This window comes from Stegastes partitus, unplaced genomic scaffold (assembly GCF_000690725.1).
Source record: "Stegastes partitus isolate 25-593 unplaced genomic scaffold, Stegastes_partitus-1.0.2 Scaffold515, whole genome shotgun sequence".
In the NCBI taxonomy this organism is placed as follows: domain Eukaryota; kingdom Metazoa; phylum Chordata; class Actinopteri; family Pomacentridae; genus Stegastes; species Stegastes partitus.
The window spans coordinates 29762-43979 of NW_007578246.1; the positions used below are offsets into that span (position 1 = coordinate 29762).

Below are 14218 nucleotides of genomic sequence, written 5' to 3' on the forward strand. Positions count from 1 at the left end.
TGGGGGGGAGGGTGACGGTGGCGCTGCTGGTAAATGTGGGGGTGTCTCTGTGGTGGTGGGAGGGGCTGGTTCATCTGGACCGGAGGGGGCGGGGCCATGAACTGTGGACGAACCAGGGACTGCATCACCTGGTTGAACCTCAGGTCGGCCTGCGGAGGAAGGACGGAACGTTAGCGGCACGAGAATGAGCAGGAAGTTTCTGTCTGCATGAACGGATCAAGAACAGCAACTAGAACGAGCAACTCCTGGAGACACTGCAACTGTGATTGCTGCCACTTTGGGGAGTGAAGCGGCTCGTCCGGACCGCCCGGCCGGCCGGCGCCGTCTTACCGTAGGAACCTGAGGCAGCGTCGGTAAGTTGATCCTGGGGAGGGACTCCGGCTCCCGTCCCTGCTGCAGCTGCTTCAGAACCTCCTGGAAGCGACCCTGCAGCTCGGCCTGGTTCCTCCGGACCTGACTTTCATTCTTCTCCCACTTGAGCCGCTCGTGAGGGTACTGCTGTGGAAACTCCACCCGCAGAGTGTTCAGGTACTGAGCCACCTGGGGCAGGGCAGGACAGGGTTGGAGAAGCAGAACTACATGTCAAAGGACCGGTTTTAGGGTTTATAGGAGTGTTTCTAACGCTCTGCACCAAAAACCTGCCAGTGGGTTTGAAGGGTGTGGTTGTTCCGGTAGATCAATGGTAGCAACTGGACTTGCTGGAGTTCCATGAAGACGTTCCACCTTCATCCAAGAGGCTCCATCAGCTCTGACTAGTTGGGAGTTCCAGATACTTGTAACCTAAGGAGCCATTAACACCTGAGTTTCAGTTTTAATTGGGGGTTTGTTGCTCCTCCCCCTCGTTATGCAAGTCGTTAGGACTCCCTCTGCCACAACAGGGTTCGTTAAGACTCGCATAACGAGGATATCAGTATCTGGAACTCCCAACCAGTCAGAACTGATGAAGCCTCTTGGATGAAACGTCTTCAAGGAACTCAAACAGGTCCAGCTGCTACAATTAATCTACCAGAAGAACCAGGACCTGGAGGACTGAGGATCTTCACAGACAAAGGTGTGTTGAGTTTAGAAAATAAAATCCCCCAAACGACCTCATTTAACAGCCAGAAAACAGTAAGAAGATTCCAGGATGTTTATGATGATCGCTTCATCGCAAATTTAAAAAAATATAAATTTCAACCGATTAAATACGTGTGATCCGATTCAGCAGCAGACAAAGTCGTGCATGTCAGGTAATATATGGTGCATTAGTGTTGTCAAGCAGAGAGCATTGTGGGGGTTTAGCGAACAACGAGCACCTCTGTGGCCGCTGGTGACTCCTGACCAGAGGTACAGGTGGTAAAATATGAATCCCTAAGCGGCCACACAAAGTAAATTCTGTGGTGAATCCTGTGAGATCGTAGCTCAACGCAGCGCTATCGTAGCACCGCTAACGATGCTAACTATCAGCAATGTGCATCCCTAGAAAGAATCCTCATACCGGGGTTATTATGGACAGATTATGTATTTGCAATACGAGTCTTTTACACTGAAAAAGTAAAACAAAACAGCAATATTTATGTGATTTAAGGCTGAGGTCTGGAGTAAACCAGCCTGTTCTGGAGATAATGTGATGTTTGTTGGAGGACGCCAGAGAAAGAGCAAAACTACACAGTTCTGTAAGAAAAGAACCTAAAACAGGAAAATAATTCATTAACTTCTGTCCTACGTCTTTATGATTGGTGGCGTCAGACGGATGTTCTGGTTCCACAGAGCTGCAGGACGTTATCGTCGTGAACCATGAGCCACAGAGAAGGAACATGAAGCAGAACAAAATGCCTGATAAACCCGTTGTTGCCGCCGTACCTCCCTGATCCAGGCCTCGATGCGCTGCATGGCCACGTCGCGCTGCGTCTCCACGGCGACGATCTCGTCCTGCAGCGCCTGCAGCTGAGCCTCCTGCGCCTCCTTCCTGGTGCGCTCCATCTCCCTCCTCAGCTCCTCCAGCTCCTGCTGCCACCGACGCTGCTCCTCGCTCTGCTCCTCCGTTAGCGCCGCCAGCTTCCGCTCGCTCTCCTCCAGCTCCCTGGCCGACCTGATCGACCAATCAGAGGGCAGGAGGTCAGGTCACGGTGCTCGGTTCGGTTTTATTTCTGTCACTGACGCCTTGTTTTTAAAGTACAGTCAGTTTGTTTTAACCATCTACTCCTAAAGTCACAGGAACATCTTCTAAAGGCAGCTTTCATGGACTCAGAGCACTTATGGAAGAGATAAAGAGGCCTGGATCAGAAGATCTGCTGCAGCATCATGACAGTCGATGGAAGTCAGACAAAGACAGTAACAGGTGTTGAAATGGTCCTAAACCTGCTGATCCTGACACAACCTTCACTTCTTTCCATTCATTTCTCTCACGTCTTACTTGTTCCTCTCGTCCTCTGCTCTGGTCTTTTCCGTCATCATCTCCTGCTTCTTGGTGAGGAAGTTCTTCCTGGCCACCTTCGAGTTGTTCAGCTGCAGTTTCACTCGCAGAGACTCCAGTTTGTCCAGCAGAGCCTGAAAACACAGTCAGTCAGTCATGTTCTGTACATGTGGTTACACGCTGTGATCAGAGGCGGCCTGCAACAAGAAGCTCTTTCTCTGGAAGTGATGCCTTCAGGCTCCACTGCTGCTGATCACATGGACAAAGAAAAGACCTTCTGGAGGAACGTTCTGTGGTCAGATGGAACCAACACTGAGCAGAACCATGTCTGGAGGAGAGAAGGTGAGGCCTTTAACCCCAAGAACACCAAACCTATCACCAAGCATGGAGGTGGCAGCATCATGCTCTGAACTGGAGCTTCACACAAAGTAGATAGAACAATGAAGAAGGAGGATCACCTCCATGTTGTTCAGGAAAACCTCAACCATCAGCAGAAGGTTGATCTTGGACACAGTTGGATGTTCCAACCAGACAATGAGTCCAAACACATCAAAGTGGTGAAGAAATGGTTCCATCAGGCTGGAATGAAGGTTCTGGACTGGTCTCCCCAAAGTCCTGACTGGAACCATCCAGAACCTGTGGACTGATGAAGGAACAAGTCTGAGTCAGAAAGACGACAAGTTTAGTTGAACTGCAGCGATTCTGTCCAGAGGAGTCAGAGATGGACCAGAAGCTGGTGGACGGAACCAGAAGAAACAGAAGAACCCGACTGAGGAGGACGTTTAACCAGGTATTAGCATTTCTGCATGAATGTTTATGACCCAGAAGATTTTCCAGAAGACCTTTAATGAATCTATGAAGGAACCAAAACACTCGATTGTTTCTTGTTTCAATGGTTCCATCGTAGAAGATTCAGAGTTCTGGGAGACTGAATGATAACCTTTGTCCTACCAGATGGACAGAAGCTCTCAGCTGTTTGTGTGTTTCTGGATCACCTGGTGCTGCCGGGTCGCCTCCTCCTTCCTCCTCTGCAGCTGCTGCTTGTGCTTCTCGTGCTCCACCTCCTCCTCGTCCTGCTTCCTGGTCAGCTGCTCGAACTGCTGCTTGAGGGTGGAGCTGTACTCCAACATGGCCGCCACCTGGCTCTCCCAGTCGGGCTCCGTGGAGATGCTGGAGTCGGTGGTGGTGCTGTCGGTCTGGACCGCCTGGACCCTCTGGATTAGGTCTGGGAGGGGGGACGGGACGAAGCCATGAAACGGTGGGTGGAGTTCTAATCGTCAACATTTTATTAAAGGGCGATTTCACCAAATTCACCCAAACTTCAGAACGTTTCCCAGCTCATGTCACGCATTAAAAATAAATAAATAAATAAAATAATGCAAATAAAATCTCCCTAAATCCTGCAGTTTTACTCCAAATGAATATGAAAATGAATTTTTCTACTAATATTTATTCCAATTCCTCTTAATGGAAACCAACGTAAGCCACTGAAAACTACAAAATATGGGTCATTTTCACATTTTTTTAAATAATAAAAGGAGTAATAATAACATCTTTCATTTTTTAAAATATGTATTTAATGAATATAAAGATTTTCCCTAAAAAAAAAAATAATAAAAAAAAAATGTTTCAAGGAACTCAAAACAATCCTTCCTGTTGGAAAAAAACAGCTAAAATGTCCTAAAAAGAGGATTTTCCAGCATCGAGGCTGATTTCAGGAAGACCTGTGGAGGTCCGGTTTGGACGCAGCAACAAATGACGTTTGGATTTAACAAAACTAAGTTTCTACTAAAAACAACAACAAAAAGGTTGGAACTGAGTGAATATCAGTGGAGATATCAACTTTTAAAAATGAAAGATTTTTTTAAATTTTTGATGATAAATGATAGATTTTTTATTATTTTAATTTCTGTTTTTAAATAAATCAGCGTGAGCTTCTGACATGACTATAAGGTCGAAGTTTTTCTTGAGGTTTCGGAGATGTTTATAAATAAATAATAAATCATCTAAATCCTGTGAAAAATAAGCACCTGGTTAAGCTTTAAAGACGCTTTACTTTCAAATATTCAGAACTCAAACAGCACTTGGAGCAGAGCGGTGGGATTTTACAGGATTCAGTGATTTATGTAGAAGTTTTTGTCTGATTTATTTCAAGAAGATTCATGTTAGACGAGCTGCATGTTGAGTGAATTAACAGGGTCAGTATAAAGACTGTACTTGTAAAAACACAGCAACATGGTCGCATTCATTCCTTTTATTTATAAATTAAAACCTGCTTCACTTAAACCTGTCACATGTGGACTAGATTCATCCAGAAGAACTGTTTAAAAACACCTTTAATATATCTGTGAACTGCATAAAAGCCATTTTTCTCCACATGAGAGCAGATCAACAGAAACGCCTCAAATGTGGATTCAATTCTTCCCGACAAGCAAAAGACAGTTTAAAGTTTAGTTTTAGATTTTTAAAACCTTCATTCTGTTTGTAAAAACATCCAAACACGGTGATTGTTCTCATTATTAGCTCAGGTTTAGATCAGTGTACGTGTCCTCCAGAGAAGCTCCACACAGGTTCACTCAGACTTAAGTGTTTATTATATGACTGGAAATACAAGAAAACTGTTTTTTCACTTTGATTTTAATAAACCCAAACCAGAGCAGACCAAGTCTACATAAAGTTAAGTTAAAGTTCAGTTCAATCTTTATTTCATCTGTAAAAACACACATAAAGTGATTTTCCTGCTTTTTTCTCACAACTAAACCACATGACAGCGGATCCGGATCAGGAACTCTGACCCTAGATGAGCAGGAAGAGTTTAAAATGTGTAAAATCTTTATTTTCTGTGTGAAAACCCAGAAACATGAAGGTTTCCTTGTTTCTCTCGCAGCTGCTGCACCTGCTCCTGAGCTGTTCTGTTCTGGATTATTTTACCTTCTAGCGTCAGCTCGTCCAGATCCAGGTCCAGGTCCAGGTCCAGGTCCAAGTCCAGGTCCAGGTTCTGGTCCAGGTCCAGCTCATCCTCCTCCTCCTCCTGGCTCACAACCTGGACTTGATGTTCACCTTCTTCTTCTGGAGCTACGGTAGCCGTCTCCCCGCTAGCCTCCATGCTAACAGAACTACAAAACCGAAACTACAACTCTTCTTCTTCTTCGTTGGATTTTAAACTCGACGTGAGCGCGCGGTGTTAGCCTAGCAGCTAGCTAGCTAGCCAGCCACACACCGAGCGAGTCCCGAAAGTCCCTTTAAGAGGATGTTTATCCTCCGTTAGCTGCCGGTAAAGTCACAGTTTACGGTCACCGCCCGGTGTCTGCTGCTGCTGCTGCTGCTGCTGGTAAACAACACGGAAGCAGCGGTGCGTCGCTGAATGTGGTCCGGCTGAAGCGTCCAGTGGTTCCGGAACGTAAATGTTTAACGTGTGCGTTTGTCTGTTCAGTTTATTTTGCTTATATTAGAATTACTTCCATTCAAAGCCAGAAATATCAACAGTACAAAATATATATATAAGTATAAAAAACATCAAATAAAATCCAAACATAAGTGTAAAAACATGACTTAAAACATGAACATAAGTAAAAACAGTCTGAACTTAAATGTAAAATGTGCTTTATCTCAAACATTCGTCCTTTATAATGTGTTTTTATTGTTCCACAGCCTTTCTTTGTTGACCTTTATTTAACCAGGAAGTCCCTTTCAGGTTAAAAACCTCTTTTAGAAGGCCGAGGCAGCAGCCATACAATCCAAATAAACACAAAACAAGCTTTAACCCTCACATATGTTCATATTTTACTCCTTCAGTCCGGTTCAGGTCCAGATTCCCCTCATATCAGGTGTCTACAGTGTGTGTCTGTGAGATGACAGATGTTGTAAACAGGGCTTTACAAATAAAGTTGAATTGAATTGTCTACACCACATGTTAACTCCACATCTGTCCAGAATGTCCACATGTCACATTAATGAATGTAACACGGCCTGAACAGCTCCACAGCATCCAGGTTCCCTCAGACCTCCATTGTCCTGGATCTGAACCACGCTGGTGGATCTGAATCCATCCCAGTGGTCAGATCTGAGCCGTACAACAGTTCACAAAATATCTTCATTTTTGTCCTTCTGACTTTGAAGAAAGTCATAAATCAATCCTCTCTCTTATTATTCTGGTGTTTAGCAAATAGAGATAATGTTGGTCATGTATTTATGGACCATCCAGCATCATGAAGTGCTTTCATGCCACTCAGCTCTCCGTGGTTTACTGTCAACAGGAGGAATTTCACACTGAATTCATCTTTTTATACCCAAATCTGAGCCGCTGGGCTTCTCTGAGAAGTCAGAAGTTAATCAAGCATCACATTCAGCCGCTAAAACTAATGTTTCTGTTCAGGGATGTGAGTAAATAACTAAAACCCGACATCTGACTCAAGTAACAATGATGTGATTTACTGTTTTTTTTGTATAACAGTAAATAATTATCATTAAAAACCTGGTTGTGGTTGAAGAGCTTCTCCATCCTGGTGGATGAACAGAAACATGAGAAATGATTCTGGTCATGACCACTGCTGATCATCCAGGTTTAGACTGACACTGGGTGGAGGTAACAACAACAACAACAACAACAACAACAACAATAATAATAATAAAAAAAATGAAAAAAAACACAACAACAATAGTAATAATAATAATAATAATAATAATAATAATAATAATAATTATTACTATTATCATTATCATTATTATTATTATGATACCAGCCGCTGTCAGAGGCTCCTGGACCTCCGCGGAGTGAGCCCTCCTCTGGTTCCGCCCTCTCTGCTGCCTCCGTGGTCACATGACGGACCGGACCTCCTGACCGGCCTCCGCCTCTCGGCTCCCCGCCGTCACTCCGCCGCTCTCCGCCTCTGTGTCGGCGGCTCTGCTAGCTCTCTGTTAGCCCCCATCGGCCACCGACCACCGGATCATGGCGGACGCAGCCAGGGACCCTCCGCCGGAGAGCACCGACTTCCACGAGCTGGAGGACGGGGAGGAGCTGTTCCCGGAGCCGGCGGCCGCTCCGGAGGAGGTGAGCGGGGCGGCGGCGGAGGGGAGGCCGGAGGGGGAGCTGCGGCAGCCGGCGGGCTGCGATGCTCCGACCGGGGGGGGGCGGTGGGCGCCGAGGAGCCGGGCTCGGTCCGGTTCGGTCCCGCGGCCGGCTCCTCGGCGCCCCGCGTTTGCTTCGTCATCGGGCGGAAAAGGAGCCGCGAACCGTAAACAACGGCGACGGTGGCCTTCGGGGCGACGGTACCGGAGCCGAGCAGGGCCAGTTAGCGCGAAGCGACCGAAGTGTGTTCGCTGCCGGTCAGGTGACGGTCACACAGGTGAGCGTGGTGCGTTCAGGATCAGTCAGGTGATGGACACAGGTGAGCGTGGTGCGTTCAGGNTTAAAGTAGTGGTTTAGTGTCTTTCTGTAGCTGCTCAGAGCCTCTTAGTTGCAGTTTTCCTACTTCAGATGGTGGCTGTTGGCCTGTTTGTGGCCGTTTTGTGTCTCTTTGTGGTCGTTTTATGGCCTGTTGTCGCTCTTTGTTGCTGTTTTTATACTTTTAGCTCGTCGCTTCAGGCTTGTTCTTGGACGTTTCTTGCGTCTTTGTGGACATTTTGCATCTTGTTCTTGTTGTTTTGCATCTCTGTGCTGCTGTTGTCCTTCTTCAAACAGGTGTTTTTAGTCATTTTACATCTCTTTTTAGTTCGTGTAGTGATTTTGTGTCTCTCTGTGGTTGTCTGGACTCTCTCTGCGTCCGTCCTCTTCAGCCTGAACACTTAATTCCAGATGTTTTCTAGTTTACACGTCTCAACCTTGTTCCGTTTATCCGACCGACCCTGGAGCCAGATGTTTGACGTCTGCGAGTAGAAACGAGTAGAAACGAGTAACTGGTGCGACAGAAGCTGCAGCTGTGACTGTCGACTACGTTTAGATCCTCCAGACTGGAGGAGGAGTGACGCCTCCTGTTCACGCAGATCTGTGGTCGTCAGGTTCAAACAGTTGATCAGAAAAAGTTTCTTCCTGAATCATGTCGCAACACACACACACACACACACACACTCACACACACTCACACACACACTCACACACACTCACACACACACACACACACACACACACAGGCCTGTTTTCGTGTTTTCGTCGTGTCAGCGTTCTGGTTTCATTCCTGGCGATGATGACTGTGTTCCTCGAGTGTCACAACCCTTCGCTTGTGTGTGTGTGTGTGTGTGTGTGTGTGTGTGTGTGTGGGTGGACTGAGGTGAATCCGTTTGATAAGAACCTCGTTAATCCTCCAACGTTCTCTTCTGCTGATTTAGCTGCAGGTGTTTCTATTATTTTGTCCACCCCCCCTCTGTTTTTTTTCGACGTGGCTCCTCTGAATCCTCCGACACTCTTTTTCCTTTTCCTTCTCTTCTGGCTTCGTTCAGCAGCTTCCTGTCGACCGCTGGTTCCTGCTCACCAGGACGTTTGTTGACTGAACACAAACGGATGAAACTCAGAAAAATAAAGTTTAAATGTGATTTTAACTGGATTTAAAGAAAAAAACAAGTTAATTGTTTTACAGATTCTCCTTTTTTTGTTTTTAACCGTTAAGAAAACATTTGTTTACTAAATACAAACAGATAAAACTCATTAAAACAAAGTTTTTTAACTGGATTTTTTGGACAAATTTTCCCATTTTCCCCATTCATCATCACAGATAATCACCAGTAAAACCACAGATCAAAGTATTTTTACATTTTCATCTAAAAATAATCACGCTCACATCAAAATAATCTGTTTTTACATTTAACTGTTTTTTTCTGCATTTATCAGTAAAATAAAAAAACAAATTCAACTTGTAATTTTACAGATTTTCTCTATTTTGTTCACATATTTAGTAAAAATAGAAAAAAAAAGAATTAATTTACTCGTTAATTTAAAACAGAAATGTACAAAAATCAGTGTTTCTACAAATAACTGCTTCTGTTACGTTTATCAGCAAGCAAAACTAAAATTTATTTTCTGCTAAATTAAAAGAGTAGTTTTGCATGTTGAGGACTGATCATTTATGAGCTAATTAATAAATTATTTCACAGATTTTTCTCTCTTTAGTTCAGATGATATTCAGTTAAAGACAGAAAAAAAATATTAATTTACGTGTTAACCTTAAAAAAACTGTAAATAATGTTCACATAAAAAAATCTGCATTTTTATCAAAAACTAATTTGTTCCCCGTTAATATGACATTAATTAACTGTTTTAAATCAGCTGAATTTATAATATAATGATTTCACAGTTCTATTTATTATTTAAACAGTTTTTAAACACAACAATATTTTTAACATATTTTTTTCTGGCACCTTTAATGTCAGATTTTCACTTTTTTATTTTGTTTATTTTTTTTTACAGATTTATTTTATTTTATTTTATTTTATTTTGTTTTATTTAATTTATATTTTTTCTACAGACCACTCTCAGGAACCGACCCTTAATGATTTAATCTGTGGGACTTCTGAGTGACATTTTCCTCCTTTTTCCACATTTTCACAGATTTCTGATCCGTTATAATTAATTTCTGAGTTTGTGTTTCTGGGCTTTGAGTCTCGGTTTGATTTTATGAGATTCAGAAAATAGAAAAACATATAAAACAGAAAATATTGTTCTGGGCAAAGNACACAGGTGAGCGTGGTGCGTTCAGGATCAGTCAGGTGATGGACACAGGTGAGCGTGGTGCGTTCAGGGACGGTCAGGTGACAGACGTGCGTTCGGTCAGGTGCGTGGTGCGTTCAGGGATGGTCAGGTGATGCAGGTGAGGGTGGTGCGTTCAGGGCCGGTCGGGTGATGGACACAGGTGAGTGAGGTGCATTCAGGCACGGTCAGTCATGTGATGGTCACACAGGTGAGCGTGGTGCGTTCAGGGCCAGTCAGGTGGAGGTTGTTGTAGCAGGTCACATCAGGTGAAAGTTAATTTATTGTCTTTGTAGTTAAAATAAATGAAGTTTAAATGACATTAGCATCAATAACAACAGGTTTTATTGATAAAAAGACAAAAACAATCTGTCAGGCAGTTTTCAAAATGAGTAAAAAAAAAACAGAAAAATGTCCAAAAATCAGATTTAAAAGCCAAATGTGCTGATGGATCATGAACTTATTGGGTTGAACTAATATTAGACACGTTTAGTGGTTAAAGGGACAAAAATAATCCAATTAAAAAGACTCAGAATCAGATTAAAGTTAATTCAACTGATGTAAACGTTGACAACAACAGTTTTCGTGGTTAAAATAAGTCGATGATCCATCGTCAGCATCCAGCAGCTGCTTTAACACGAGTGACTGAAAACAAGAAGAACCTGTGAGTTTAAAAGCCAGATGTAGAAATAAATGATGATTTAGGTTTAAATCAGACCAGAGCTCAGAACTGATTCATCACTGAGGCAGAATTCAGAGTTTGACATCAGTTATGACGCTTAAATCAGGATTTCAGGCGTTTTTCAAACAAAATGAGTCGAATGTTTTCAGCTTTTAGCTTCTAAATGTGAGAATTTGATGCTTTTCTGCGTCACTAATGACGATAAACTGAATGTTTTGGAGCCTTAATAACCCAAAATATATGTTTAATGAATGTTTTCTGACAGAATAATGTCTGGCTGCAGCCCTGTGGTCACGTTTAATGCAGGAAACGTTTCTTCAACGTAATAAAGACAGAACAACAGATTGTGGAGTCAGCAGTCACAGCTTTTGTGGCCGTTTCATGTCGTGTTGTCGCTCTTTGTTGCCGTTCTTATACTTCAAGTCGTCGTTTTGTGTATTTATTGCATTTTTTTAAGTCATTGTACATCTAATCGGCGCCTTTTTGACTTTGACTACTGATTTTTCTCTCTTTTTTTTGTGGTTTTCTACTTTAGCTCGTCGTTTCAGGCTTGTTCTTGGACGTTTCTTGTGTCTTTGTGGTCATTTTGCATCTTGTTTTAATTGTTTCGCATCTCTGTGCTGCTGTTTTTCTATTGCAGGTTGTTGTTTTGTGTGTCTTTGTTGGTTAAAGTAGTGGTTTAGTGTCTTTCTGTAGCTGCTCAGAGCTTCTTAGTTGCAGTTTTCCTACTTCAGATGGTGGCTGTTGGCCTGTTTGTGGCCGTTTTGTGTCTCTTTGTGGTCGTTTTATGGCCTGTTGTCGCTCTTTGTTGCTGTTTTTATACTTTTAGCTCGTCGCTTCAGGCTTGTTCTTGGACGTTTCTTGCGTCTTTGTGGACATTTTGCATCTTGTTCTTGTTGTTTTGCATCTCTGTGCTGCTGTTGTCCTTCTTCAAACAGGTGTTTTTAGTCATTTTACATCTCTTTTTAGTTCGTGTAGTGATTTTGTGTCTCTCTGTGGTTGTCTGGACTCTCTCTGCGTCCGTCCTCTTCAGCCTGAACACTTAATTCCAGATGTTTTCTAGTTTACACGTCTCAACCTTGTTCCGTTTATCCGACCGACCCTGGAGCCAGATGTTTGACGTCTGCGAGTAGAAACGAGTAGAAACGAGTAACTGGTGCGACAGAAGCTGCAGCTGTGACTGTCGACTACGTTTAGATCCTCCAGACTGGAGGAGGAGTGACGCCTCCTGTTCACGCAGATCTGTGGTCGTCAGGTTCAAACAGTTGATCAGAAAAAGTTTCTTCCTGAATCATGTCGCAACACACACACACACACACACACACTCACACACACTCACACACACACTCACACACACTCACACACACACACACACACACACACACAGGCCTGTTTTCGTGTTTTCGTCGTGTCAGCGTTCTGGTTTCATTCCTGGCGATGATGACTGTGTTCCTCGAGTGTCACAACCCTTCGCTTGTGTGTGTGTGTGTGTGTGTGTGTGTGTGTGTGTGTGGGTGGACTGAGGTGAATCCGTTTGATAAGAACCTCGTTAATCCTCCAACGTTCTCTTCTGCTGATTTAGCTGCAGGTGTTTCTATTATTTTGTCCACCCCCCCTCTGTTTTTTTTCGACGTGGCTCCTCTGAATCCTCCGACACTCTTTTTCCTTTTCCTTCTCTTCTGGCTTCGTTCAGCAGCTTCCTGTCGACCGCTGGTTCCTGCTCACCAGGACGTTTGTTGACTGAACACAAACGGATGAAACTGATAAAAATAAAGTTTAAATGTGATTTTAACTGGATTTAAAGAAAAAAACAAGTTAATTGTTTTACAGATTCTCCTTTTTTTGTTTTTAACCGTTAAGAAAACATTTGTTTACTAAATACAAACAGATAAAACTCATTAAAACAAAGTTTTTTAACTGGATTTTTTGGACAAATTTTCCCATTTTCCCCATTCATCATCACAGATAATCACCAGTAAAACCACAGATCAAAGTATTTTTACATTTTCATCTAAAAATAATCACGCTCACATCAAAATAATCTGTTTTTACATTTAACTGTTTTTTTCTGCATTTATCAGTAAAATAAAAAAACAAATTCAACTTGTAATTTTACAGATTTTCTCTATTTTGTTCACATATTTAGTAAAAATAGAAAAAAAAAGAATTAATTTACTCGTTAATTTAAAACAGAAATGTACAAAAATCAGTGTTTCTACAAATAACTGCTTCTGTTACGTTTATCAGCAAGCAAAACTAAAATTTATTTTCTGCTAAATTAAAAGAGTAGTTTTGCATGTTGAGGACTGATCATTTATGAGCTAATTAATAAATTATTTCACTGATTTTTCTCTCTTTAGTTCAGATGATATTNGCCACGCCCACCAGTGACATCACAGCGCAGAGCTAATTAAACACCTGAGGCCACGCCCACCAGTGAGGATCACATGACCAAGGCGTCGCAGCTTTACGGCGTTTCCACCGTGTCGGAGCTTCAGACGTTTCTCTCTGAACGTTTCCATTAACGTTTAAACATGGAGACGGGAATAAAAACCGCTTTATTACGTTTTATTATCGTTTCAGAAAGTCCTTCAGCGGCTAAACTTTCCCCCGTCGTGCAGTAAAAGCGCCTCGTGGACGTTTTATGAGGCCGTAAACCAGCGTTTGAGCTGCAGCTGGAGTGAAGTTCTGGTGGAACGAAGCTGCAGATCCTCCTGGTTCAGCTTCTATCAGCTCAGAGTCACGTTTAGTTTCCTTTAAGCTGGAATTAGATCTGGTTTTCTGCCCCGTCATGTCTCTGATGTTTAGTTTGCTTTAAGCAGGATTCAAAGAAAAAGACAGAGTCGTGATGTCTTCATCCAGAGCTGGAAACCAGGAAGCTTCAAGTTGACTTTCTATCAAGAATTAAATTCATCTGAGAGAAATTAAATGATTTGAGTCGATTAACTTGTGAAAATAACTTTAACTCTTCACCTGAGTGGGACAAACTGAATGTAGTCCCAGTTCCTGATCGATCAGTCCGTCATCAGTTGTCCTGAAGGTAGAAAAACAACAAAGAGTCCTGACGAGCTGTTGAGACTTTAATCCATCAGAACAAACTGAAACTTTGGGAACTTCTTTAAAAGCAGGAAGCTCATTGCGTCACACGAGAAGAACAGAAATCTGACGGGAAGATCTAAAGATACGACTTTACAAAGTGTTGCGTTAAAACAGAAGCTGATGACTGTCGCGGCTGCAAACTGCTGAACCTGGACTTTTTCTGCTCACGTCCAGCTTCAGTCGCTTCCTCTGAGTCGGTCGGCTTTTCTCTGGAAGCTGCTGCTGGAAGTGACGCTTTGCTGCTTGTTCTGAGGAATCTGTCGAGTCGGCTTCCAGTCGGTCTGATAACGAAGCCCAGTTCTGTTCCTGGACTTCCCCAGAATCAGCTCAGTCTTTATCTGCAGGAACTCTGAAGGTTGAAGGT

General features: G+C 43.0%; 2 protein-coding genes across 2 annotated transcripts in view; one reads left to right on the forward strand and one right to left on the reverse strand.

Annotated features, from left to right (window-relative positions):
* The window catches only part of rnf214 (ring finger protein 214), a 6648-nt gene extending 905 nt beyond the window's left edge, over window positions 1–5743 (reverse strand). The window contains exons 1-6 of the mRNA XM_008287705.1: window positions 5327–5743; window positions 3391–3620; window positions 2396–2529; window positions 1843–2071; window positions 331–540; window positions 17–149 (exon numbers count right to left, since the gene is read on the reverse strand). Coding sequence (XP_008285927.1) covers window positions 17–149; window positions 331–540; window positions 1843–2071; window positions 2396–2529; window positions 3391–3620; window positions 5327–5501 — 1111 coding nt within the window. The 5' untranslated portion in view covers window positions 5502–5743. The remainder of the gene's footprint in view (window positions 1–16; window positions 150–330; window positions 541–1842; window positions 2072–2395; window positions 2530–3390; window positions 3621–5326) is intronic.
* A 1510-nt stretch (window positions 5744–7253) lies between these two features.
* snx2 (sorting nexin 2) overlaps window positions 7254–14218 on the forward strand; it is a 38369-nt gene continuing 31404 nt past the window's right edge. Inside the window, 1 exon segment of the mRNA XM_008287695.1 lies at window positions 7254–7445. Coding sequence (XP_008285917.1) covers window positions 7344–7445 — 102 coding nt within the window. The 5' untranslated portion in view covers window positions 7254–7343.